The sequence below is a fragment of the Candoia aspera genome, chromosome 5 (genome assembly GCF_035149785.1).
Source record: "Candoia aspera isolate rCanAsp1 chromosome 5, rCanAsp1.hap2, whole genome shotgun sequence".
In the NCBI taxonomy this organism is placed as follows: domain Eukaryota; kingdom Metazoa; phylum Chordata; class Lepidosauria; order Squamata; family Boidae; genus Candoia; species Candoia aspera.
In genome coordinates this window covers 10629453-10657190 of record NC_086157.1, presented here as the reverse complement: position 1 = coordinate 10657190, position 27738 = coordinate 10629453, and the positions used below count along the sequence as shown (strand labels likewise).

Genomic DNA, 27738 nt, shown 5'->3' with positions numbered 1-27738 from the left:
ACCATGCTGTTCCCAACATGGACATAACATTGAGTCTTCAAGACTATTAGGCCTGGTCTCTCTGAACACAATTCCCTTTTGAATCTATCCAATTTAAATAAGTTTATTTTTCATATGCTCAGGAATAGACAGTGTTGGTCTCCAAATATTGTGGATTCCTTTCTCACTAACCATGTTCAGCATGGTCAACAAGGAAGGATCATGTGATTTTTTTTTTGTCCAATGACATTTGGAAAGCCATATGTCGCTTGCTCCCAACCCAAATCCTAGAAATTTATTGTCTTTATTGTCTTTAATATTTCCAAATACTTTCCCAGTTTCTTGAGATTGTAGTGTGGAATCCTTTGAATTCTGTTGTAGCTCAAGTCATGGAGAGTTTGGGAAAGGTTCATGATCGTTATATTTATGTCATATTTGATTCTATGGCTCCGTTGTCACTAAGAAAAGCAAGTCTTAAATAGGGGATGAATTGGAGGGATGTTATCTCCCTTCCAATTGGTATGTTTCATAGAAATAAAAAGCAGAAAGGACAATCTGTTGGGAGAAGAGGTTAAATAGTAGGGCTGTGCATGCTTTGAAAGTAATTTGGAAAACTATTCCAACCATTCTCTGGTGTTTATTAAAGCAGTCTGTTGTTCTTAAGGAGTTCAGTGTGAGCCTAGAGAAAAGCAATGTGTCTGATCTATCTGTCATTAGCTTTAATGAATTTATTTCATGAAAGGCCAAAACCTCCTTTAAAGAAACAATAAATTCTGTTCCTTTATCGAAGAAATAATAAAGACTGAAGATGATGCTGTCCAATCCATTTTTCTGTCCTATATACATCTATCTTTTTGTTTATTCGTTTAGTCGCTTCCGACTCTTCGTGACTTCATGGACCAGCCCACACCAGAGCTTCCTATATTAGATAAATTGATCAAGTAGTGCCACCTAGAGGACAATTTAAAGCTTGCTTGTTTTTAAGGGCACAACTTTTTAAAAACAGCTACATTCTTGGCTCCTTCAGTGCCTGCAAAAATCATAGCCTGCAATATACTTAGCTAGTTTGCAAGAGAAATCTGGGAATTGGAAGAATCTTCTGCAGTTTTCAGTTTTTCTGGTATATTTGTGGGGGCAATAATCCAGAAAAGGAAATTTGTGTATAGGTATGCATATATGTATGTATGGAAGAACCTGGTGAAATGTTTTGGTCTTTAAAACATTCCTGGAATTTTAACTTATTGAATGAGGGTTTTTGTATATTGCTGTAATATTTCACTTTATGTTTCTCTATATACACTAAAAACATTTGAGATTCGAAACTGCATTCTGAAATAATAATAAAAGATTTCTCTACTAGTTTTTCTTCCATTAGCAAACTCTGAAATATATTAGCTAGGGAAAAAAAACCCTACTTATAGCAAATACTATATTAACCTATTAGGAATCAACTCAATACTGTCAAACAGGTGGTAAATTGTGGTCTTAACGTTTCTGTGTACAGGGAGAAATGTCAGAGGCGTAGTTAGCTTTATTTTTCCCACTTGGAGGCAGCATAGCCATATAATAGTTTGCAGCGGTTACATGGATCTAGTATTTCCATCTTTTGTTCTGGGATATTTTACAGGATCTAAAGAATCCAAATGTGGTTTTTTTTGTGGGGGGGTATTGGTTGTTCATTCTAGAAATCGACATAAATAGTTTTTTGAAACTAACATTTACGAAGTGACCAGCACCAGAAACAGAAAACACATTTTAAGAGTCACAGGTTTTACTTGTGCTTATTTGCATTTCAGTGTTTACACTTAGGTATACAGGTAGTCCTCACTTAATGACCACAATTGAAGCTGGAATTTTGGTTGCTAAGCAAAGTGGTCATTAAGTGAAACTGACCCATTTTACAGCCTTTTTGTGACAGTTGTTAAGCAAATCACTATGGCATTAAGCGGACCACATGGTTGTTAAGCGAATCATGTGGTTCCCCATTGATTTTGCTTGCTAGAAGCCAGCCGGGAAGGTCAAAAATGGCGCTCATGTGGCCACGGGACTCTGCAATGGTCATAAATGCAAACCGGTTGCCAAGCGCCCAAATCATGATCACGGGACTGCAGGGATGCTGCGATGGTCATAAGTGCGAGAAGCAGTTGTAAGTCTTTTTTTTTTTTTTCAGCACCATCTGAACTGCCACTAAATGAATGGTTGTTTAGTGAGGACTACCTGTAAATATGCATGGACTGCATGCAGAATGCACATTTCAATCCTGGTGCTATAATTCCCTAGATTCAAAATGTTTTGCCATTTGAACCAGAACAATACTTTTTTTTTAAATTACATTCTATAATATATGTACTCCAATAAGTGTAGCTCATCTTATTAATTCCTCCTCTTGCCTCTTCATAACAGTAATAACCAAATATTTGAAACCTTTTTTTCTTTTTGAAAATTATGTGAATTTGGTTCTCTTGTTCAAAGAAATTATGGTACAGCGTTCACATGCATACTAATTTGATTTGAACGCGCTGTACTGTGGTTTTCTTCTGCACCATTCCACAAACATGTTCCATTTTTTCTTCATCTTGGTCTGCATATCTTGAGCATTTTAATAGTGATATTTTAATAGTGATACTTTAGTTCAGTTTTTTCCTTTTCTTTTGTGGCGGTATAGATTCCCCTTCCCTATCTTGGCTCCCTTTGGAAATACTGGACTATAATCCTGGCTTTCCAAGAAAACTGACACTACCCTCCCAGTATTACAGCATGTAGTAGTTATTACTGCCAGTTTATTATTGACATCTGTCAGTTCTGGCTCTTTTAGTTTTATTTACACACACACACTTTGGTGCAGTGATGGAACATTATGATGCATAAAAATTGAAAACAAAAAGCTTTCAGTATATATAGCTCCTTAATTACAGAATTAAAGAGTTGGAAGCAGTGTTTCTCAACCTCAGCAACTTTCAGATGTGTGCACTTCAACTCCCAGAATTCCACAGCCAGCCATGGTGGCTGGGGAATTCTGGGAGTTGAACTCCACGCATCTGAAAGTTGCTGAGGTTTTGAAACACTAGTTGGAAGAGTCCACAAGGATCATCTAGTCCAGCCCTCTGCAATGTGCAAGACAACCAGTTAAACCGTACCTGAGAGGTGACTTTCCACCTTCTTAAAAAAAACGCCTGATGTGGCTGCCTTTCTGGCTGGTTTTAAAATCCAAAACACCCATGTGCATTTTAGAAATTTAATATTCTTATTTAAACTGTAGAGTGACTTGGGCACATTTTAAGAACTCTGCAGCAAGTGCTAAATGACTCCTGTGCTTAAGCATTTGTATGATGAGATTTTATTTGGCCACACCTCGCATGTTTTTCATGAAGCTAACACGGTGAATGGGAACAATTACTACAATTTCTTCCCCTTTCCTGATGTATTATAATTTGTGAGCTGCTTGTGGTGGGAATGCATTCACGTGAATCTGTTTCGCTTTCATAAACCGGCACCACTAACAGCTTCTCCTTTTCTAGTTTCAGATGACGGTTCCCACTTTGGAAGAGAGATTTCTGTTTAGGATTGTTTACCAGATTAGCCAGGTCCTGGTGTTAGAACCTTAAAATACATTCTACAACAGGCTGGTAGCAGTGAATAAATACACTGAGCAGAACTGAGGTAACAGTGGGCTATGCCTCCAAGTGTTGACTCTTCCCTTCAGGGGCTCCACCGTCAAAACATTCACGATGGAATTGAACCCTCCCCCTCTTTTTAATGTGCATTGCACTGCACACGTGTAAAAAAGAGATGGAGCTTGGCTTCCAGGCTTGCGTCCACCATCTTGACTTTTTTGACCCTCCCCCAACCTCCCTACTTCCCTCCACTTTCATCTCTCTCAGTGTCAGCCTTGTGAGGTAATCCAGGCAAGAAGCACACCCAGGAGTACCAGCTCTATATTTCTTGAAAGGCTACATTAACAGAATCTTGCAAGTCTGAAAGTACCGCTCTCCCCCCTCACCTCTACAGCCCAAGAAACTAGGGAGGGTCCCTTCTGAGACGTTTGCCATGACCCCATTGCTTCTGCGGGCTCAGCCGCCCCTTTTTTGACTGTAGCCTAATCTGCGGCTCTTCCTCCTGTCTCCCAAGATCATTCCCACATGCCATTACATATAGTGTCTTGGTACAAACATTGGCAGGTCTTCCCACAGGAATACTTTGCTCCATCAGGTGATGCTGAAGACTCTGGCCTGCTTAGCTTTTCACTGCCCAGATGTGGTGAACTTAGTTCCGTACTAAGTTTATAGGCATTGCAATTGGCAGGCTTAATTGCCCTTTCCTCTTAATTGCTGAAATGGCAAATCTCCATCTTAAGGGCCTATAGAATATTGTATCTTGGTTAAGGAGTGGTTGGTTGTTTCTTTTTTCCTCAAAAGCAGGTCTTATTCGGGCAGCAAAAGGGGGCAGGATGTTTGAGGGAAATGGTGTTGTTGCCCTCTTATCGTGCCGTGTTGCTTAAAAAACACCCCCCCCCCGCTTCATTCCAGTATCTGAGCTTGTCTGGGAAAAATGGGTGTGGCCCAAGGAGAACACAGGAAGATAAAACAAGATTCAGTTCTCCTTATCGGCACACACTTGTTGCAGTAAATTCCCCTTCCTCGCAGTGTATCTTTACTCAGTGGGTATGTGTGGAATTACACCTAGTTTTGGCTTCAAGTGATAGTGAAAGCAGAGAAAATGGAGAGACAGGGCTGAGTGCAGAGCAACACAGCCCCATTCCTGCAAATCTAAACCTGCAGTTTGCTTCAGACAATGCCACAAATTGCTGGTTAGTCCTTCGCATGAGTAGCTTTACCTCAACCTGTTCATAATTTGAACGTCAGGATGACTGGCTGCATTCCAAGTGCATTTTATTAAAAAGCCAGCCCCTTTGGCCACTGAAACCCACTCTCCCACAGACAATAACGGTTCTTTTCTTTCCATGGCAATGTTCCCCAACAGAATGGGCATTACTTGTAAGAATAAAGTATGTCAAATAGCATGTCCCAAAGCTTTATTTTATAGCCCCAGTTTCTGTGTTTTGCAATTAAAAAGGTCATTAGCGTGACCTTTTTTGCATGTTCTTGTCATAGATGGGCGGCCTTACAGATTTGATTAATACATAAGTAAAGGTTCTTGGCAGCCATTTGGCAACAGTTTGGTCTTCCTTTCTTCTGGGAATATTTTGGACTTCCTGGTTTAGCCTGTAGCCAGGGAATTCCTGTGTGGTCTCCATTCCAAGCAGAACCCAGGTCTGATGCTGCTTAAATTTTTTAATAGCTGTAGCCGTCTCCTGCTTTGGCTCGGAAAACCAAAATTATGGGTGTTCCCATAATTTGTAGCTATTTTTGTACTTGTCTTGGTTGTTTTTTTAATTCTGCTCTTTTTATGTTATTTATTGTGAGCTGCCCAGGGTCGGTTGGAATTGGGCGGCATCCAGAATGAATGAATGAATAAATTCATATTTTGCTCTTTGAGGACTACTGTCTCTAACAGATGCTTTCCATCGGTGTATCTCCATAGTAATAATGAGTGGACCATAAGAGCTTGTGTGGTAATTAATAGATGGCTTTAAGATGCTGCAAGAATCTTTGGTATTTGCACAGAAAAGCAAGCTGCAATTTAGTGCATGGGAAATGAAGTAAGTAAAGGAGAAAGCCTAGATCATATGGGTCTACAAAAAGATAGATTGGTCACCCCGGTGGAGACACCTGATTCTCAAAAGGTATTTGAGATGTCTGAGAGGACAATGTTGGAGGAGCATTATCCTCAGGAGGTTGGTCAGACTGATGAAAACAGCAGCATGTGAGTTCCACACCTTTTCTACATGGGCCACAACATTGGCATGCATACCCCAAAGTTTTCAACCCAGTGCTGCTTCTGTTGAAAGCAGTGAGGTCCTGCAGCTGCTGCTGTCCTCAGTTTAATTAGGGTTAATCCAAAGACATCCAAAGAGCAGAGGTGGAGCAGAGCAGGCTTCAGTTCAGGAGCTACAGGTGGGAGCTTTTGCACTCCACTCCTACAAGCAGTAAAGGGCAGTTTTTGATTCTGTCAAGGAGAAGAACCATTAAGAGATATGTCAAGAGAAGTAAGGGAACCAGGACAGGAGCCGTACCAAAGTCTTGGCAGCATTAAAATGATCTTGTGCTGAAGCTTGAGGAGGGTTGGGCCCACTTTGTGCTTGGATGGGAGACCTTCTAAGGCTGTAGACTAGATTTGGAAGTCAAATAATCTTCCCAGGAGAAAGTCATGCATGTTGTTCCTAAGAAAACTTCATGGATGTGTCCACAGAAGCCAAGCCTCTTTAAAGGAACCTTCACCTTTTACCTTGAGGGGGTGGGAAGTATGTAGGCTTGATGTGTCCTTCAGGCATCTCTTGAGCATCTTATAAATTGAATAAGACATGTTGGACTAATGCTGTGAAATAGATGGATAGTATATACTCAGAACAGTTGACAGTAAATCTCTTCTAAGCTTGACAAATGACTGAATCCAACCCAGCACTATCAGAAAGAGCTTTCTCTGTATCCAGGAGGTCCCAAAAGTGTTCAAAGGACAAGTCTTCTGTTAGGTATGTTGCAACCTAACCATTTGCTTCTGTTTAAAAGCCCCGTTAACTTCAAACATGAAGTGGTAGCCTTCCGCATTCATTCCATATTCAAAGGGCAGTAGCATAGTGATTGATCAGGCTATTTAATTTATTTATGGCTCATCCTCCTACAGGACTCTTGGTAGCTAGTAACGAGCAGATAGGACCTAAGGAATTTGAGATAAAGATGAATATTTGAATTCATGCTGAGTTGCTGAAGACAGCTGTTCAGCATGAGTTTCGATGGTAACGTGCTTGGTGATGAAAACAACTGCCTTGGAGCTTCCCTTTCCCACAGCAATGTTTAGTAATTCCAAACATGTGATGCACCGGCATTGTTTTGTGAGTTTCCTCTATTTGCATTTGCATCATCAGCTGCTGCTTGCAATATTTCTGGTCTGATCTCTTACAGGTCTCCTTTAGGGAATGTTACTAGAAATAAAAATAAAAAGGGAAATTTAGGGAATTGTCTATAAAAGAGTTCCAGCCTCCAGGAATACATCTGAAGATGGTTTTCTTCAGTGTTACAACTGTAATTCTGTTGTATTCCATGAAGATAATTCTCCATGGGGTCATTCTGTTGTATTCCATGGATGACTGTTAGCTAGTTGAAAACCTCAAAATACCATAAAAGGTAGAAGTTCTTCTGTCATTTGTTAATTGAGCTGGTGCTGTGTTTCCAGCACATGAGGAAATGGGTATAACCTTTTAATTAATTTTTAAGCTGCTTAACTCTCTACCCCATTTTCCAAGCAAAGCCATTGAATGAGATTTAAGATGATGTGTAGTCTGATCTCGTACAGAAAACCATCTTCAGATGCATTCCTGGAGGCTGGAACTCTTATAGGCAATTCCCTAAAATCCCCCCCCCTTTTTTTTTTCTTCTTTTTTTCTTCTAGTAACATTTGCTAAAGGAGACTTGTACAGGCTCTTCAGTGGGCTTCTAGCTAATCCTGTCATTTAAAAAAGTTGACATAAAATTCAGGTTAGAAATTAATCTTTTAGCTTCTCAAATGTCTACAGCAAAACCACATGGATTTCTCCAGTTTAGTAATGCAGAAATGAGCATTTCCCCCTTTTCTGTTCTTGCACCTGGAGGATTCTACACTTATCCTGGGCAGTTGAAAATACATTTGGGAAGGAGGCAGTGGAAAACCCACGTACCTCTTGCTGCCAAAAAAAACATGGATGTGTCTGGGTAGTCATCTGGGAATCAAATTCAACTTGAGGGAGAATTCGCCTTTACTGTAATTTTTCCCCTCTGACTGCCAAATTGATGAACATCTGGATTGCTGTGAGATAAAAGGAGAAAAACTGCCTCAACATCCAGTGTGCTACAGAGACATCAGTCCACTGAAAACCTTCTTTGAAATAAAGCAAGCAAAAACAATTAGCAGCCACCTTCTTCAAATCTGGTAGTTTTGTACAGGTTGGATTACAATTTGCCCCTAAACCCTAACCTGGCTGAGGTTTAGGGGAGGCTGTTTTGAGCTGAGGAAAGCAGAGACTGACTCACTCGTTAGGCTTTGAGAAACAAATGAGTAATTCAAAAAGATACTCAGAAATCCTGGTCGGGAAGATTGTAATCTCTTTTAGTGCTTTACATAACAGAGCAGCATGTGATCTCAACCCGTCTGACGTCACCGGCACCGCTTGTTTTTTCTGCTGAGCATAACCAGCCCCTGTTATATTGCCTGATCTTTTCCTCCATTTAAGATCCCTGAAACTGCTGCCTTACTTGGGAAAGGCAAACTTGTAGTATCACTGCTAATCTTCACGCTGTCTAACAGTATTATGATAGGCATGGCACTAAAATATGACCAGTAGGTCTCTGGAAACAAGTTCTTTGCAGAATAACAATCATGAAAATGTTTTGGGATCTGGAGCAGCGTCTTAAGAGGTAATTATGAAGTGGGTTGAACGTTGTATTTCATAGTTGCTTTTTCGGGTTAGAAATACTCCAGCTTGCTTTTTGGTGCCCTGTTGGAAGGATGGCTTTCTTGACTTGAGCTAAATAAAATGCAGTAAGATAAAATCATTTATACATGCAATCTAGTGGTGAAGAAACCAGGAGGCTGTGAGTTCTAGTCCCGCCTGAGGCATGAAAGCCTGCTGGATGACCTTGGGCCAGTCCCTCCCTCTCAGCCCAACTCACCTCACAGGGTTGTTGTTGTGAGGAAAATAGGAGGAGGAGGAGGGAGTACTAGGTATGTTCCCTGCCTTGAGTTATTTATAAAAATAATAAAGGTGGGGATAAATAAATAAAATCATCTTAAATTTGCCTATCTAATTTGTTTTGAAGAGTGAACCTGAGCAGATCAAGCATAGGCTAAATTTGACTGTCTAGAAATAAATAATTAGGATTTCTATTGTCATGGTGAGAATTAAAGCTAACTCAATTCTCCCTATTGTATGAGTAATTGCCCACTGTATGTGCGCCTTCTGTCTTTGTCCCTTTTGTTGGTACAAACTTTTGCCAAATTGACACAGCCCTGGATGTTTTGAGGTGTGTGGAATGCCAAGGTGTGAGAGTGAAAGGTTTTTGGGATTTCTTGAAACCTGCCATTTTACCCTGGGGAGCATTCACTCCCAACTTGACTTGTTTATGGGTGAGTCCTCCAATTCATGCCTCTACTTTTCTCTCTCTCTCCTCTCCTTTAAGCCCTGAAAAAGGGAGTAGATCTTAGGAGCTAATCATAATTCGTGCTGGCTGAATTGGTGCTCCAGTTCAGGTTGATGTAGAAGTCCAGTCAAGGCAGTAACTGAAGTTAGTTTTTCTGGAGAAAGTAGCCTTAAGGGTTGGCTTCCTCTCTGTAATATACTCTTGCAGTGGAGGGTGGATTAATTTAGGAAGCTTCACCACCCTGGGCTTGAAAAGCTGAGGTCTGTCTGTAGTCCCTTTGTTTAAAGGGTACTGTCCATGGTAGAAGACAGCTGAGTACAGCACTCCGTTCAGCCCATGCATACACCTGGCCATTGTTTTGCAGGGAATCAGTGGCTGTTTGCCCAGGAGAAAGAGACCTGTGGGTAGGGACAGAATCACTTGTTACAACACACCAGGTTTTCAGGAAATGTATACTGTGGTTTTGCTTGGTATCTGAAAAATGTAGCTGCTTTTGCTACTTGCACTGCATTGTTGACCATAGTTTGTGCGATGCTGTCTGTAGAAAGGAAAGCACGTGCACAAGTGGGAATGAAAGTGCACACTTGTCTGAGACGCACTGATGTAACCACGTTGGGTTGCAGTGGTCTTCAAGAAAGTGGAGTGATGGGACTGCTACAAAGAAACCATTCTGGAAGAATGGAAAAGTTTGACAGAAAATGTAGATGTCAGGACAGACTAAGGAAATGAAAAAGCTGATGGGGAGTGTGAGCTTGAAACTGATTTGAAAACATACACACACAAACGCGCATCATGCCCTTCCCTTTCAGTGCAAGCAGCATTATGCAACATGGAGAAAAAGAGCAGGAAATGGTAAGCCAAAGAAACTGAGGCGTGAAGTAAGAAATTGGTCTTTGAGATATTAATTTTCAAATCTATACCCCTCATTGCCTTGTACAATGTATCTAATGTTCACTACAGATGGTTTACATTCTCAACCAACAAAACACTGACTGCATACCAAAGTACACAGGCAATTCATGTTCTCCATCAACATAGCCTCTAATGCCGCTTCATGATACATTTATATTCTGTATTCATTTATCCATAAATGTGTTCAACAGTCAAGAGGACTTATTCCCTGCTCAGCATTGGACAGTTTGCTAAACATTGCTTTATGTCCATCACCATCCATTCCATCTTACTATATTTAGGAACCATCCTTCCAACTCCATAGTCATGAAAAGTCCATAATTCAAGACTATTCACTTTATCATTCACTTTCTCTAAATCAACAAACATGCAGTCAATTTTTTTCCTCACAATTCATATGTTCCTCAAAAAAATTAGGTTTAAAGAGTTCTGTCTCAGATTTCCTTTTTTCAAAAATGAAATGCATTGAAACCCTAATACTAATAAAATTTATTTAGCAGTGGGGTTTTTAAAAATCTGTTTTGTTAAACCTCAGTAGTCTTGAGGGGCAAAACACAGTTGAGCGGTAATTGGGTGTTGTCTGCGCAACGCCTTCTCAATATTGCTGCAGCATAGCTGCCCAGCTGCTGACCTAGTGCCTTTGAAAGGTTATTCCTGTAAAAACCCCCCCAGTGGCCCTGAGGAATATGGGAATTAAAGTCCATTCCCATAACCACTTCAGAAGTGGGAACTTGTCTATAGGAATTGAGAGCAAAGTCATTTTCCCATAAGGGACTTGCAACATCTTCATACATCACCTAGCCAAGACTGAAACAAGAGAAGACCCATCCTGGCTAGTGATGGTTGGATGATTTAAGAAGATGCTTTAAGTTGCTAGATTCAAATACACAAAGAAGCAAGACTAATTTAAAATTCCTTTCTGTTCCTTCCAAGGAGAGTCAGTTTGGTCTAGTGGTTAAGGCAACAGGCTAGAAACCAGGAGACTGAGCGTTCTAGTCCCGCCTTAGGCATGAAAGCCGGCTGGGTGACCTTGGGCCAGTCCCTCTCTCTCAGCCCAAGAGCCAATCAGGCGTGGTAGTTCTAGTCCCACCTTGGGCATGGAAGCCGGCTGGGTGACCTTGGGCCAGTCCCTCTCTCTCAGCCCAAGAGCCAATCAGGCGTGGTAGTTCTAGTCCCGCCTTGGGCATGGAAGCCGGCTGGGTGACCTTGGGCCAGTCCCTCTCTCTCAGCCCAAGAGCCAATCAGGCGTGGTAGGAGAGTTCTAGTCCCGCCTTGGGCATGGAAGCCGGCTGGGTGACCTTGGGCCAGTCCCTCTCTCTCAGCCCAAGAGCCAATCAGGCGTGGTAGTTCTAGTCCCACCTTGGGCATGGAAGCCAGCTGGGTGACCTTGGGCCAGTCCCTCTCTCTCAGCCCAAGAGCCAATCAGGCGTGGTAGTTCTAGTCCTGCCTTGGGCATGGAAGCCGGCTGGGTGACCTTGGGCCAGTCCCTCTCTCTCAGCCCAAGAGCCAATCAGGCGTGGTAGGAGAGTTCTAGTCCTGCCTTAGGCATGAAAGCCGGCTGGGTGACCTTGGGCCAGTCCCTCTCTCTCAGCCCAAGAGCCAATCAGGCATGGTAGGAGAGTTCTAGTCCCGCCTTGGGCATGGAAGCCGGCTGGGTGACCTTGGGCCAGTCCCTCTCTCTCAGCCCAAGAGCCAATCAGGCGTGGTAGGAGAGTTCTAGTCCCGCCTTGGGCATGGAAGCCGGCTGGGTGACCTTGGGCCAGTCCCCCTCTCTCAGCCCAAGAGCCAATCAGGCGTGGTAGGAGAGTTCTAGTCCCGCCTTGGGCATGGAAGCCGGCTGGGTGACCTTGGGCCAGTCACTCTCTCTCAGCCCAAGAGCCAATCAGGCGTGGTAGGAGAGTTCTAGTCCCGCCTTGGGCATGGAAGACGGCTGGGTGACCTTGGGCCAGTCCCTCTCTCTCAGCCCAAGAGCCAATCAGGCATGGTAGGAGAGTTCTAGTCCCGCCTTGGGCATGGAAGCCGGCTGGGTGACCTTGGGCCAGTCCCTCTCTCTCAGCCCAAGAGCCAATCAGGCGTGGTAGGAGAGTTCTAGTCCCGCCTTGGGCATGGAAGCCGGCTGGGTGACCTTGGGCCAGTCCCCCTCTCTCAGCCCAAGAGCCAATCAGGCGTGGTAGGAGAGTTCTAGTCCCGCCTTGGGCATGGAAGCCGGCTGGGTGACCTTGGGCCAGTCACTCTCTCTCAGCCCAAGAGCCAATCAGGCGTGGTAGGAGAGTTCTAGTCCCGCCTTGGGCATGGAAGACGGCTGGGTGACCTTGGGCCAGTCCCTCTCTCTCAGCCCAAGAGCCAATCAGGCGTGGTAGGAGAGTTCTAGTCCCACCTTGGGCATGGAAGCCAGCTGGGTGACCTTGGGCCAGTCCCTCTCTCTCAGCCCAAGAGCCAATCAGGCGTGGTAGGAGAGTTCTAGTCCCGCCTTGGGCATGGAAGACGGCTGGGTGACCTTGGGCCAGTCCCTCTCTCTCAGCCCAACCCAGCTCACAGGGTGGTTGTGGGGAAAATAGAAGGAGGAAGGAGCATTAGGTATGCTCGCTGCCTTGAGTTAGGTATAAAAACGATGAAGGCGGGATAGAAAATAAAATAAAAGTCCTGAAAATAGAGCCATTGTTAATTAGGAATTAATTTCTTAATTTCATTTTGGGTATTGTGTATGTCAATTAATTTGAAGATGATTTTCATATGAGGATTTGAGCTTCAGTTCCTTATCTGTATAATATGGGCAATGAAAATATTTAATAATGTAATAGCTTCTTGTTTACAAAAATTGTTTATCTGTTTCCATAAAACCACTCTCTTGATTTTTTTAAAATTGACTCTGATAAGGCAGAGGTGCTGTTTGTGTTTATTTGCCCAGATAGGAGATGATACTCAGCTGGTTCTAAAATAATAACTTTTTAGTTTTGTCACTTGTGACCTAAATGACATCTCCCACTGGTGTTACTGTATTGATACTCCCAGATGACTAGCAGCATTTGGCCAATACTGAAGAATCATTTTAACCCAAGAAAATGCTACAGACACATGTACACACAGAGATTTTGTTAATTTTTCTGATAATCCTCTGATACACAAACTTTCTACAGCTGCTTCATTGAGAACTCACCATGAATATTTAAAAGATTCAACAAAGTAAGAGATTGTCATTTTCTAAAAGAGGGGGGCATAAAATTCCCCCACCAATAGGCATTAGGGTGTGACGTATAAGAGGTATGCAAAACATTTCAAAATCTCTAATAAGAAAAAAAAAGTAGTTCATACATATTCAGAGCTGGCCAAAAGACAGTGTGATCTTTTTTGTGCTTTCTCTTGAGTTATCTGGTGCTATATTTGGGTAGAGTAGAAAGTTTTATAATTTCTGAGTTTATTAAGTGACAGAATGAAGACTGGTTCTTCTTTTTTGTTCAGTCCATGTTTCATGGGTGAGAATTCATGATGAGTATCTTGGAGGATTTAGAAGGTTGCAATGAGTATGGAAATCTTAGTTGGGCAAAGGTTTCCTTAGCCCAACCCTCTGCGCAAACTGTATTTTTCTGATTGCTCAGAACAGTTGGTAATGAAGTTGGTTGGATGTGGACCAAACACTGCAGTACTTTCTTAATTTCATTTTGGGTATCACTTAAATGTATGTCAAATTTGAAGACATGTTTCATATGAGGATTTGAGCTTGCAGAATGCTGACCAAACACTGCAGTACTTAAACCCAGCACTGGTTGATACTTGTTGTGCGTCCTAACACCTCTCTCTATGATGTTACTATTTGAAGCAAGTTTCTCAGCCTGGTGTGCCCTGTTTCTTAAATATATACATTAAAAATACCGTGTTTTCATCTCTATGGGTTTAGAAAAAATGGGAAATGCAACTCTACTCTTTAACAAAGTGAGAGTTCCATCTTATTTGGATCAGGGAAAATAATAAATCTTTGTGCTTAAAGAAGAGACATGATTAAAATGCTTTATCAGCTCATTCCTCTAGCTATCTAAATACTTTTATTTTACTATGTTTTCTTTCCCCAGCAGAGGACTTACCAACTATGGTCTGCATTCCTCATGAGGAATGCTGCTCATATGTACGGTGACCATATTTTCTTGGAAAAAGTAAAGGACAAACCTGGAAAAGGGGCAAATCTGAAAGAGGTTCATAAGGACTAAAAAAAAATGTTTATATTTATAACTTCGCTCAACTAAGGAAAATTCAAGAGCAAAACCAAGAAAATAAGTAATTAAATTAAATAAACCCAAAGGACAGCTTTCTGAAATAAAGGACTGTCCTTCAGAACAAAGGATGCATGGTTACTGTACTCATATGCCATCAGTATGTAGAGCAGAGGAGAGAAGTTTAGGAATCAATAGTGTTTTAAGAAATTTAGGGATAAAATATGTCCACTTCACCACACTTACTTTCTGGTATGAGTATTGTTTGGACAATTATTTTACTCGGACTGTTTCATGGGATGTGATCTACTTTAGGAAGATAATTACTATGAAAGTCTAGCTTCCGTTGAATTAATAAACATGGCACTGCAGTTAGAGACTTGGGCAACATCTGCAAACTAAAACAAACAATGCATTTTCTTTCACACTTTGCCTCACTCTTACAGACTGGAAACACAACTGTTCTGTAAAATGTACAGAACACAAAGGGGTACATTCTGAACTGTGTCCCATAAGACTTCTAGTTTCTAGCGCTTCCTCTGCCTTTTGCCATCACGGACAGACTTGGGAACTCTACTTGCAAGGCTCCTGGCCCGTGTCCCAGTTCCCAATAATGGACCTTCAGATTCTGCATTGTCTTGCTAAACTATTAATGTAAGTTTATAGTTCAGTAGTCTGAAGTGGCCATACTGAATTGAACAGAACTAACTCTTAAATGAGCATGACTTTAGATGTTGCGTGCATGAAACCTGATGTCAGCCCTTCCAAGTAAACCAGACAGGAAACATGACTAGATGAGCTAATTCTACTTTATTGTAAGGCTACATGAACAGAATCTTGCAAGTCTGAAAGTACAAATCTCCCATGCTGCTAATTTATTGCTTGAGTGGTCAGGGTGGGTCTTTCCTAAGTTTCTTCTTTAGACCGTTACCCTCTCATGGACTTCCTTTCTTTTTATCTGATCGTTCCCTAGGCAGCACCTCTTCCCTCTGTCCTCAAGGTCACCCTCACATTCCTTCATGTCTAATTATGCCACATTCAGAACAACACCCGATGGTCTCGGTGTTACTTTCCCAGGACTGTGATTTTATAACACCCCTCTTCAGGAATCAAGCCCATTGAACTCAATGGACTTTGATAATGTGTAGAATTGTCCTGCCGGCGATATTTGCTACTACTGTAATGGAAGATGAGCGATTTCTTGCCTTCTAGATACGTTGCCCTTCTCTATCAGCCCCAGCCAGCATGGGGTGAGAGTTGGTTCCCCCAAAGTCTGGAGGGTCCCCCAAATCGCCCCTTCAGCTGTAACACATCTTGGGATGTTGTTGAGATGGGGTCAGTTGAGCATGGGATGATCTTTAGTGTTAAGAGTTTAGATTTTCTTACTTTCTTACATTCTCTATTTATTACCCTGCACTCTGCCCTGGGTAGAACCAGAGATGTCCCCACGATTGAAGGCTTTTGTCAAAAGGATGAAAGTAGTGTTGCACTGTCTCTTCTGGGTGGGGCAGACACTGCCAGCCGACTTTGTGTGGCAGGTAGCTGGAAATATTACCCTTTTTAAAGCCGTGTGGGCTTTTTCTGATAATACCTTGAAAAGAACTTTTGGAATGGCGCTCTCCAAATAATCATTTGGAAATTATTTCTTCCAAATAAAGGCGGTTGATTCAAAGGTCAGGCAATTCCATATATGTATTATTCTGGTCAAATTATTCTAATTGATGGTGAATACATAATGGCTTCTTGAGAGAGAAGAAAGAGTCCTCAGTGACCATTAATGGGATTGTGATACCTTTAGGACAATTCCTTTGGAAGACAGGTGTCTCAGTTACTACTTTGGTAACACAGGCTACATACAGGAGTAGAAAGAAGTAAAATAGGCTCCCTAAGAAGGATGATGATGGCCTGCTAGGACAGAAATGAAATGTAAACCAATTACTGGCTTTCTCTAAGCATCCAGCCCAGCTAGATGGCAGCCCCTGGCTAATCTCACCAATCTTCAAAAGCTAACCCTGTTCAGAGTTGGTTAGGAGACCACTAGGAAATATTAGGCTAGCCTGGAAAGTCTAAAAAACATCCTGGAAGAACTAATGTGTTATTGCAAAGAGGTTTATATCTGGAATTGACTAAGAGACTAGGTGGGTTGAGGAAGTGTTTATATCAGCGTTTCTCAACCTTGGCAACTTGGAGATGTGTGGACTCCAACTCCCAGAATTCAAGTTCAAGGCTGAGAAATGCTGATTTATACAATAATGCATGCTTTTCTTACAGCAACTTGTAAACACCCCTCTCCCCCCAGCCTCCAAATATTTCATTGTTGTTCCCTTGTGAATTATGCTGAAGCTGATGGCATTATACCTGGAATACTTAAAAAAAATGTTCAAGCCCTTGGCAATGAAGTTTCTTGCTGTTTCCTCCAAGAAGGGCCTCAACCAGATGTGCTGCAGGTTGACACTCATGTAAGATAAGCTAATCTCCTGCAAATGATAAGATTCCCCCAGACTGGCAGGCACAGTTGCGCACTTTACACCTTAGAGGTGAAATAAACAAGCTGAAGAATTACATGTTCAGATGGCTGAACGTTTGGGGTAATAAACATTGAAGGAGCAGCCTTGAAAGGTTTTGCTGCTTCGTCTAGTCCTTTCTGAATTGCTTTTACCTGAATTCTTCAGTGCATGAAATGTGGGGAAATTGCAGAGGGGCATTGGGGGCTAGCTGATCTGCGGTAAATGTGGTGATGGGCACACGCAGTAGGTTTCTATTGAAAGGATGCAAGAGAGGGAAAAATGCAAAGGTCGGGTCAGTTTCTACACGAAAAAGAGGAAGTAGAAGAAAAGTTGGCTGTTCTCTTGTGGGTTTCTCCTACCTCAGAACTTCCCTGTGCTGTGTCCACATAGCTACAAACAACACGTTAAAAGCCACTCCTGGCAAGAACTGGCGTGACTGGCAGCAGGAGCCCAAACGCTGGCATTGAACTGAGGCCCAAGCAAAATAGTTTGAAACTGTATCACTGCACTTTTGAGTAATCAGAAGTTAAAGTCCACCCATCTCAAAGTGGCTGAGGTTAAGAAACACTGTCCAGGGCAGGCGAGGGGAGATTCCTCTGGCTGGCAGGCTCTCTGCTGCGCCGCATCCTGCAGAGAGATGTGGGGAGTGGAAGCAAGACGTTACCGAAGGGCCCCCTAGCTGCTGCCTCTTCGCTTTGGCTTCTCATGCAGGGGTCAAGCCAGGCGTCTCCCTTCCTGCTTAGGACAGCGGTAAGGAGGGGAGCGCTCAGTGGGGCGAGCTCACCCCTTCTCCCCCCCGTTGTTCATTTGGGTTTTCCGATGGGGCAATTTAAGCCCCATTTCCAGGCCTTTGCTCTGCCCGAGGGGGCCTCTGGCGAAGCTCGAAGAAAGCGGCCTCCCTGTTTCCTGCAGCCGCGCCCTCAGGACCCCCGACGCCCAGGGCATTGGCCATCCGGGCAGTTGCAAGCCGCAGTGTTGCCTTGTGGAGGCCGTGCCTGCCGTTCCTCTGGAGGCCCTTAGAGGGCGCTCTTGCAGCGGCTAAGCAATCGGCGGTCGCGCAGCGCATCCCGCCGGAGAAGCCCTCCTCGACCCTGGTTTGGTGTCGCGGAGCGCCCGCGGGTCGTTCTGGTTTGCTTTGCCAGCGCGCAGACTTCCCTGTTGCGAGCGGCTCCGAAGGAGAGGGCGGGGGGGAGGAGGCTCATTTGGAAGATGCGCCGTCTGGGATCGGGATTGGACGGCCGCCTATCCTTCCCGGCTCCCCTTTACGGACTGTTGCGGGAGAAGCCGCGAAGGAGCGCTCGCTCTCGGCTCCTTCGGGGCGCTGCGCTTTTACGCGCCGCCGACGCGGCGGCTGCTGCCCGGGCCGGCTGCGAAGGGTTCAGGCGTTCAGCCGGGGCGCGGGGGCGGGGGCGGGGGCGGGAGAAGGAGGCGTGCCCAGGCGGCGGGGCGGCCAATGAGCGCCGCGCCTGCCTGCCTGCCTGCCTGCCTTCGGCGAGCGGGCGAGAGCCCCCGCCAGGTCTTCGGCAGCCGGGGAAGCGCCGGCCGCGGAGGGGGTTGGCGAGGCAAGGCGCTCGGCGCGGCGTCGGCGCGCTTCTTCCCCGCCCGCCTCGCCTGGCCTGGCCCCTCGGGCGCCGCACCCCTGCCTTTGCGCGCCGGCCCCATGGTGTAGGAGGCAGGGGGCAATGGATCTAGGCGTTTACCAGCTCCGGCACTTCTCCATTTCCTTCCTGTCGTCCCTGCTGGGCACCGACGGCTCTGCCCTCAGCCTCGACAGTAGGTAAATCCGGCCGGCGCCGAGGGGTCCGCTGCTCTCCGGCCGGGGCGGCCGGGCGGAGCGATCGCTCCTCGCTGCCCGGCGCGTTGCAGGCGCCTTGGCGGGGGCGGCCGGCCGGGGCCCTGCCTTTGTCCCAGGGAGGCTGGACGGAGCCTGACAGCTGCGGGCTCGGCCGCCGCCGGGAAGCCGCTCGCGCTGGCTGCGCGGGGAAGCGAGGGGCCGGGGCCGCTGGCTCCGCCGCCGCCGCCTTCGAGAGCCGCGCGCCTTCGACGAGCTCGGCCGCTGCTAACGCGGGCTTCTCCCCTCCCCCGTTTGTGTCTTGCAGCTCCTCCGGTGCCAGCGTCGTCGCGATAGACAACAAAATCGAGCAAGCCATGGTAGGTACGGCGGGCGGCGCACCTGCCCTTGCCGGGGACGCGGATGGGGCGGGCGGGGAGGACGGGCGGCCGGCGCCTCCAGCGCGCTGCCGGTCGAGGAATGCGCTCGCTCCCCCCCGCCCCTTTTCGAGGAGGAGATCGGTCGGGATGGCTCAGCGAGAGCCTCGTTTCCTTTTCCCACCAAGGCTGCATCAGCCCGAAGGCAGGTGGGGATCGGGGCAAGGATGGGGAAGAGCCTCTCATTGGGGGAGTGGGCCGCTCCCTTTATCTCCAGAAAGCACCCCGTTATTTTTTTATCTCTCCCCCCCCCCCGTTTCCGCTTTGCGCTTTTGTTGCTGGAGAGCTGCAAGGAGCCCGTTCTCACGGGATCCTCCTCCTCCTCCTCTGTTGCTAGGCAAACTTGAAGTATAACCCCCGGCTATAAATAGCCCAGCCTGCCGATTGGTGGAAGGATCAGCCTGGGAGGCGGTCTTCCTCAGTTGGCCTGACGTCAGAGAGGGTGGTGGGGAGGGAAATGCGGCAAGCAGCCTCCCTCCAAGACAGAACGAGCTGCAGCCCAGAAGGCAGGCATGGGGTGCACAGGGCATCCACCGGGGCCCTGGAGAGGACAGGCAGGCAAGGTGATCTGGGCCCACAGCCCGCCAGAGGCTGGGAAAGGCTCCCCCCCAGCCAACCGCAGCTGCCACCATCATAAAACCAGAGCAGGGACCGTGGTCCTTTCAGGCAGGAGGAAGAAAGGTTGGGTGGTGCAACAATAGAACATTTCAGGCGGTGCCCATTGCATCCCTTGTCTGATACAAGATAGAGCTGGGTCCTCCCAATGGGCTGCACTGCTTTGCCCCAGAGGGAGAAGGAACAGATTGGGCAAAGCACACACTTGAGCCCAGGTTATTCTCATCGTCTCCCCACCCCCCCTGTATTGGGGGCTATTGGCTATTCTGCAAGGCCTTTTCTCTGCCCAAGAAGGAGCCATGTTCTCGCCCTCTGGGACCACTGCAATGCTTAACAACATTGCCTTGTAGCCGCACTGCCAAAGGCCGAGCGAGAGCCTTTTTCTGGAAATTAGTCCCATTCCCATGACCTGGGCTGGCATTCGTGCCAGGGAAGAGCCACCCACAGCCAGCCAGGCTCCCTTCTGCTTGGAACTTTGGGTAAAAAAAGGAAAGCCATTCCTATCTAAAATGCACACTACCAGAGAGCTAAGGAGGCTTTGTGTCAAACTAGTGGGAAAACAATAGGATTTAGAACTGAATCCAACGGCCTTCAAGATTCGTGTTGTGTTGCAAGCCGAAACCTCTGTTCAACAGTTGTGACTATTTAAATGGGTAACAGCTTGGGAACGTTATTTGTTAAGTTGGAAATGTTAATAAAATTCTCAGTACAGATTGACTCCCGCAAGGCTTGCCATTGCTATTCTCTGACCAAGTCAGTTCCCTGGAGCTTTGCAAGTGAAAATGTTTTAAAATAAGAACTAGTTTTTGGGATGAGGTAAAGGGATGACTACAAATCTGGGCCCTTTTTAGGTGCATATTTTTCATCTTTCTGTGTGCATTTTAATTTTTGTGAGCTGCTGCTTACAGGCTGCTTTTGTGTAGGAAGCGGCGTATAAATAAGTAAATCATAATGGTGAGAGTCCGCAGATGGACTCTTGATGGGGACCTTCAGTGTTGAAAGGTGTTCTGATGGGTTGTTTTAGAAGTCTCTGCTGTTGGTGCAATATTTGTTTTGTTTTGTTTTGCTTCTGTTTTTCAGGATCTTGTGAAGAGCCATTTGATGTACGCAGTACGAGAAGAAGTGGAAGTTCTGAAGGAGCAGATCAAAGAACTCATTGAGAAGAATAATCAGCTGGAGCAGGAAAACAACCTGTTGAAAACTCTGGCCAGTCCAGAACAGCTGGCTCAGTTTCAGGCACAGTTGCAGACCAGTTCCTCCCCGGCGTCTTCCCAAACGCAGGGGACAAGCCTGCAGCCTTCCCAGTCTGCACCACAAGGCTCAGGACCTTCAGCGTAGTCCAGCATTTCTTGGGTTTTGGCACTCTGGACTCTGCTGAGGCTGGACTGCAGAAAATCCAGCAGTCTGCATGCTGTCCCCCCAGTTATGAAGACTCTTCTGCGCCCTGCACTCCTAGTCGCAAAACATTTTCCTTTCCAGTATTGAGCTGTTCGTGGGCAGCAGGGGAGTTGAATTTTTCTTTTAGATATTTTTTAAGTTGGGGGAGGGAGGGTCTCACCACTGTTCAGGGAATTAGCACAAATGCACTGGGGACTTAAGCAGCTTCTGCAGCTGGCTGCTAAACGTATGAGTTTGTGTGCCTGAGGCTTTTTTCCTTAAGATCTTCCTTCCGTGTAGTGCCGTGATGAATGCAAGTGCTGTTGGGCCTGGAAATGTGAAGAAATTGGCTGGGGTGGTGGGAATGAAGACCCATTCTCTAGCGTTCCACCAGGAAGCCAAAGGAATGAGGGATCAGCAAGAGCTTTGGGGAAAGTGGAGGACAGCAAAGGGGGGCCTTTAGTGCCTGCAGTCTTAAAAAGCAGATAATGCACTCATTTTCTGTAGCCAAGAAAGGTGCAAAAATAATCTATTTCTAGGAGAGGAATCGGTAGGTGATGCTGTGACATAGGATCGTCAAATGAAGGTTTGTTTGCTTAATGTATATTTGTGTATTTAGTGTAATTACTTTGTAAAATAGGAACTGTAACTACTCATTACGTTGTACAGAGTGAATTTAAAAGAATGAACTGAACAAGTTTGGATAGTGTTTTTATTTTATTTTATTTTTGATGCTACACGAATAAGATTTGCACCTATACAGCTCTTCAGAAATTGGCTGATGCTGTTTACGTCAGTTCTAAAAGTTGCCTTGGAAAGTGAATACGTTGAGGTCAAACGGTCCTTTGCAGTTCCAGTTCGTGCAGGAGGGATTGGTTCACAAAAGCAGAATCTAAAGTTAATTTCTCACTTTTTTGAGGGGGCATATGATCTGTATAGTAGGATGCATATGTTCTTGTGCATGTTCTTGGAGATTGATTGGGAGAAAAATGGTAAAATGTCAGTATATTTAACTATTGCACTTGTCAACTTCCAATAAAGCATACGATGTTGATATAGAAGCTGTGTTTTAAGGAGGACTGTTACGTGCCACTGGGTTATCCCAAAACCAAACTTCATCAGGGCTGTTGGTTGTGCAAAACCTATTTTAAAAAGAGGGAGAGGATGTTTCAACAGTGAAAAATTAAAACATCATTAAAGCCTCCATATCGTTTCAGTAAAATAAATGCAAACTTGGATTTAAACCAGAAGGGAAGATGGAAGCCTGGGTTTTGCTGACCTCTGCTTCCTTCTATCACTTCTTTCACAAGTGATAGAAAAGGTACTTCAGTCCTTCAAAAGAGGTGGTGCAAAACCAAAGTGGCAATTGCTTCTCACCGCAAACCAACCTTTTAGCTAAATCTGATTAAAAGAATGTCTGTGCTGCAAAGTAGTACACCGAAGAGTGGAAAGTGCAGCTGTTGTAGCATCCTGAATGCATCATTCAAGCCACATTAAATGGATTGGACTTCAGGTAACACTGAGCATTGTTCAAAGTGCTTTGTGTCTGTTGTTTGAATTACCTTAGGCTCATCCTGCAAGATCTAGTCCTAATAACCCTTCATGCTGCACGCTAGAGAAGTTACGAGGAGCTTGCAGAGGTCATCTAGAGACTTGGTTACACAGACATGGACAACATGGCTGAGCTGCAGACACATTTACAAGCAAGTGTGGCTTGTGATCTGTACTGTGGTTAGTCTAGATTAGACACACAAACCTGAGTTTTTGTTTTTGTTTTTTTACTTTGCCTGGAACAAAACAGCATGAATCCATTTTTTAAGTTCAGTTGGCTGATGGCTTTCTTCTCTGGCCCTTCCCAGCAGAGAAAACCGCATGAAGCTTGGCTAACCAAATTAGAGATGATTCAGAAGCCACACCAGTTGGGCCCAGCCTGTGGATGCTCATTGTTTTGTTTGTCACTAAACAAACTAGTGGCTTGGTGTGATGTGGAAACTTCCTTCTCCCTCACTTGCAGCTCCAAATCATTTGCCAGATGCTACAGGATCCTTCCTCAGCAATGCAGCTGGGCTTTGTCTGTTTGCTAAATTGATCACCTTTGCCCCCTGAAAATCTGAGACATTGCCCTTGCCTGTCCTTTGTGCAATAGGAAATTGTCGGGCTGTAGCTTCAGAAAAATGGTACAGAACCTCACAAATCGAGACTCAAATGATTTCAGATGTCCTAACAGCCAGGAACCACGCTGAGACAAGGAACTGGTCTCTAGTGTTTTATTACTGCTACATAACAGAGAATCCTAACAAACTGAAGAAGCGTGGGAAAACCCAGACATATAAACCCCAAAGACTAAGGCGGGCCTGATCTGTGTCTCTTTGAATGGCCACCTAATTCCTCAGTACTACGCATGCGCTTTACAGCCTGGATGGGAGCCCCCTGCTCGCCATCCTCACTCATGACATCAGATGTGGTTTGCCATTACCTCCTTCCCAGGGCTTAGAGAGAGAGACTGGCCCAAGGTCACCCAGCTGGCTTCGTGCTTAAGGAACTAGAACTCATGGTCCCCCATTTTCTAGCCTGGTGTCTTAACCACTACCCCACCTGACTCAGTCAAGTGAACGTGTCCAATGAAAAACCCAGTTGTCTCTCTGGGACTTTGGTTCCACTGTCAAACAGTTCTTACTATTTAGAAATATTTTTTAATAAATATCAACATTGGTCTTGCTGTACCTTAGAAGTGTTTCTCAACCTTGGCAACTAACTGGGAATTGAAGCCCACGCTTCATAAAGTTGCCAAGGTTGAGAAACACTGCCTTGGAACAATTGCTGCAAGTAATTACTGCATTACTGCAATCTTGACTATCTTCTATGGCAGGGTTCCTCAAGCTTGGCAACTCTTAAGCTGCGCGGACTCAACTCCCAGAATTCCCCAGTCAGCAAAGCTGAGCTGAAGTCCACACAGCTTAGAGTTGCCAAGCTTGAGGAACCCTGTTCTATGGCACATCCTTTGAGGCATTTGAAGAGCCCTCTTGAGTTTTCTTTCCACTGAATTTACCCTGCTGCTTCAATTGCTCTTCATAAGGCTTAGTAGCTACTCCAAAGCCAATTACTTTCCAACAAAGATAAAAAGAGGCAAGCTTCAGTGATACAGGGCAGAACCAGCTGAAATTAAAGTGGTGTTTCCTATGCGAAGTCTTTTAACTCTTTGACTTTCATAATTATGAGCAACTTTAAAAAATTTAGCAATTAGCAGCAAGCATTTTTTTTTCTTTTCCAAGCATGTCTCAGATACATACAGTTTCCAGCTCTGTTGATAGATTTCTATTCTGTGCTGTTAAATAGCTTCCTAATACACCAGGCTCAAGTGAGACTGCAGCGAAGACTAACATGCTTTTATTCTGCATTTTCACCTGTGACATTAAATTTTACATTCACACACATTTCTTTTTGCCAAACTATAACTGTTCTTTCTGTAGAAAATTACAGAAGGCCTGATACCGTTTTCATCAGGGCAGGGTGGGTGGAGTAAAGAAAAATTATGTGAATTCTGTATGTCCATCATACTCTGTATTTGTTGACATAACTCAAGGAGAGTACTTATATCCTAGAGGCAGGGAACTTGTGGCTCGATAGTGTTACTGACTTAGGCCCTTAGCGTTTCTCACTAAAACTCTTTGTGATACTGAATTTGCCAGAATTCAGTACCATAACCTCATACTCCCTGTGCTTACTCTCTAAAAGCAGAGTTGTTTTCTTATTTCCATCCAAACAGGATTTCCCCATGCATTTTTCCACGGAACTAAAATGCTTGTGGTAGTGGGGGATCGGAAATGTAAACAGCCCACAATCTATAAAGAGCCTGTCCAAATCTGTCCATAAAGTTGGTGGCTGAATCAGTTGCTTAGTTTATCTGTTTGTGGAGAAAGCTACGTTGATGTTTGATGAGGAGAGTCCAGAATTGCTAATGTGCCTAGTATAGAAGTATGTTCAACTAAATTGGGCCAGTAGGTTGGTTTCTGGAATCTCAGTCTCTCTTTCCCTCTCTCAATCCCTCCCTCCCTCTCTCTCCAGGCAGGCAAACAGAATACAATGTCTAGGTAGGAACTTCCTGTACAGCTAATTCAGCATTTCAGTTTCATACCAGGTACTGCAAGGAGCAAATCCATATCCAGAAGAAAAGTTGGGACAGTTTCTTTCATAATTATGCATTGGTCCTCTGGGTGGGATATACTGAGAAGCCAACATTTGATGGACTATTGTCCAAATATGGAAGTTCAGGAAGATCCTAGTTTGCTAGTACAGGAAGCTTGAATCTCAGCCTTCATCAACCTGGTACCCTAAACATGTGTTGGGGTTCTTGAATCCCCAGCCAGAAAAATCTGTTTTATGAGTTTAGTCCCAAAGAGTCTGGACCGCTTGGCATTTGGATCCATTTTGTGATTCCTGCTTCCTGAACCCCAGGGGAAAAATGAATTCTCTAAATGTGCATGTTCGTGAATCAGGCACCCCAATGAAGTCCTTGCTATGATCTGTTGATTCCATTGAAAAAGTCTTTATTCCACTACCGTAGTAGCATTGGCTTCTGCAGTCAAACTTCAGTCTATAATATGGATGCAAATAAATGCTGATTGGAATCCTTCAAACCGAAAGACTTGAGACAAGCATGGGATTACAACTGTTTGTGGGAAATACTGCGAGCTTTGATTTTCTGAGCTAAAAATGGTACGGAGTGTAAAAAAAAAACTGCTTCCAGTGCTCTAAATCTAGCCCACCTAGGTGGCAGCATGTAGTCAACCTTGCTTAATAAGAAAAGCTAAGCTGGGTCAAACCTGATTAGTACTTTGATGGGAGACCACAACGTTCTAAGACTAGAGGCCACACTAAGCCATTTCTGTGTTCTTCCCGAGGAAAAAAATATGACCTCTATGAAGTCACCTTGATTTGAAATGAGATTTTACCTAATTATCAAAAAGATTTGTGAGCCTCAAAAAAAAATACATTCCCATATCTGTAGCCCTGTTTCTGGCTCACAATTGTTTTGGAGAGCCACTTTGGTCTAGTGGTTAAGGTGCTGGGCTAGAAACCTGGAGGCTGAGTTCTAGTCCTGCCTGAGGCATGAAAGCCGGCTGGGAGACCTTGGGCCAGTTCCTCTCTCAGCCCAACCCATCTCACAGGGTTGCTGTTGTGGGGAAAGGAGGAGGAAGAAGGAGTCTTAGGTATGTTTGCCGCCTTGAGTTATTTGTAGAAATAATAAAGGCAGGATAAATAAATGAACAAAAGCACTGTTTCATCATTTACTCCTAACAGATTTTTGAGAAGGAAAAAATGGGAAGATGATGACAAATATTGTATAAGTCCTCCTTAAATTTTTAGGGTAAAAACACCCAAAATCTAAAACTGAAAAAATGTATTTATGGGATTTTGCTAAGAAGAAATACAACCACAGTCTAAATTGCCTACTATGATTGGATGTTTTGAAGGATTAATGGATCTAGCACAAACTATTACATCAGTTGTTACCACTTGTACAAACTATTAGAAAAATTGCTATCTCTTGTACAGGATAAGAGACCAGTACTAAATGTTATTTTTAAAACCCCCAAAACCTAATTAGAGCAAGCATTGCTTTTTTACATTTGACAGGCAAGAGTCAATTGTGGATAAGATGCACAATTAACTCATGGAGAGCATTGTTACAAGGTATGTCAGCAATCTCTACCTATAGTCAATCAGCCTGCAGGGTGGAGGCATGTTTGACACTCTCCAACCCTTTTTTTGGCCAGGACTCACTAAAACAGTCCTCTCTTCTCTGTAAGCAGTTTGCATGTACTTGAGAACATTGCTGGAAAGATCCAAATGCACTCTTGAGGTTTTCCTTCAAGGCTGGTAAGGGAGAGCTGGAGGACAACATCCTGAGATGTTCTCCAAGGAGCTGTAGGACTACAAGCTTAGCTTTGAAAAAGGATTAACAAATTTATGGAGAACAAATCAGTCACTTCACCTTGTCTTGATAGCTAAGAGGAATCTATGCAGCTTTACACCTTTCGATATCTTAAGACATATTTAAGGGCAAAGTCCTTCATGCTTTCTCTGGCTGTTGTAAGAAGAGGTGGTATTATTAGATGGATCTATTAGATGGATCATGGCCTGATTCACCAAAACACCTAATCAGAATGTGTAGCTAACCAATAATTTGTAGAAAAAGTTTTGCTGATAGCTTTGATTGCAATGAAATGTTGCAGGAATAATGCAGTTGGAAATAAAACTGTTTTGTCTAGTTCTCTAATTCCACTGCATGAATAAAGATCCTTCTGTCATGCTTTTTTATTTCAACATGACTGAAATATATCATTACAGGCCAATCAAATTGAGTTTTGCGTGATTTTTGGGACCCCATACATTTGGGACATTGGGTTTTAGAACACTAGAATTTCAACTCCACCCACAGAAATATTGTTCATTCCCCACCACAAGAACGTGAAAAAGTAATGAAACTAGAAGTAAACAAAGGCTTACGTGAGATAGTTGCAAACCAAATATTGTAAGACATTAATTGTGAAAATCTGCAATATCTGAAAAAAGGACAGGCAATCGCCAGGTATTTTAACAATTCCCATTAGCTGTTGACCGACATTGCAAATAAAAAGGCAGCTGTAATCTAAAACATTTATGTGTGGTTTATACATTGGTACCTTGTTAGTTACAAAAGTC

General features: G+C 44.3%; 1 protein-coding gene across 4 annotated transcripts in view; it reads left to right on the top strand.

The window, feature by feature from the left end:
* The window catches only part of TSC22D1 (TSC22 domain family member 1), a 65581-nt gene extending 43487 nt beyond the window's left edge, over positions 1–22094 (top strand). The window contains exons 1-3 of one of the 4 annotated variants that reach the window (XM_063304577.1): positions 8328–8486; positions 18933–18984; positions 20737–22094. In XM_063304577.1, the coding sequence (XP_063160647.1) occupies positions 8449–8486; positions 18933–18984; positions 20737–20994 (348 nt within the window). In that variant the 5' untranslated portion in view covers positions 8328–8448 and the 3' untranslated portion in view covers positions 20995–22094. Of the gene's footprint in view, positions 1–8327; positions 8487–18447; positions 18611–18932; positions 18985–20736 lie in introns of those variants that run through there. The other 3 variants (XM_063304576.1, XM_063304578.1, XM_063304575.1) reach the window with 3 other exon arrangements.
* The last annotated feature ends 5644 nt before the right edge of the window (positions 22095–27738 follow it).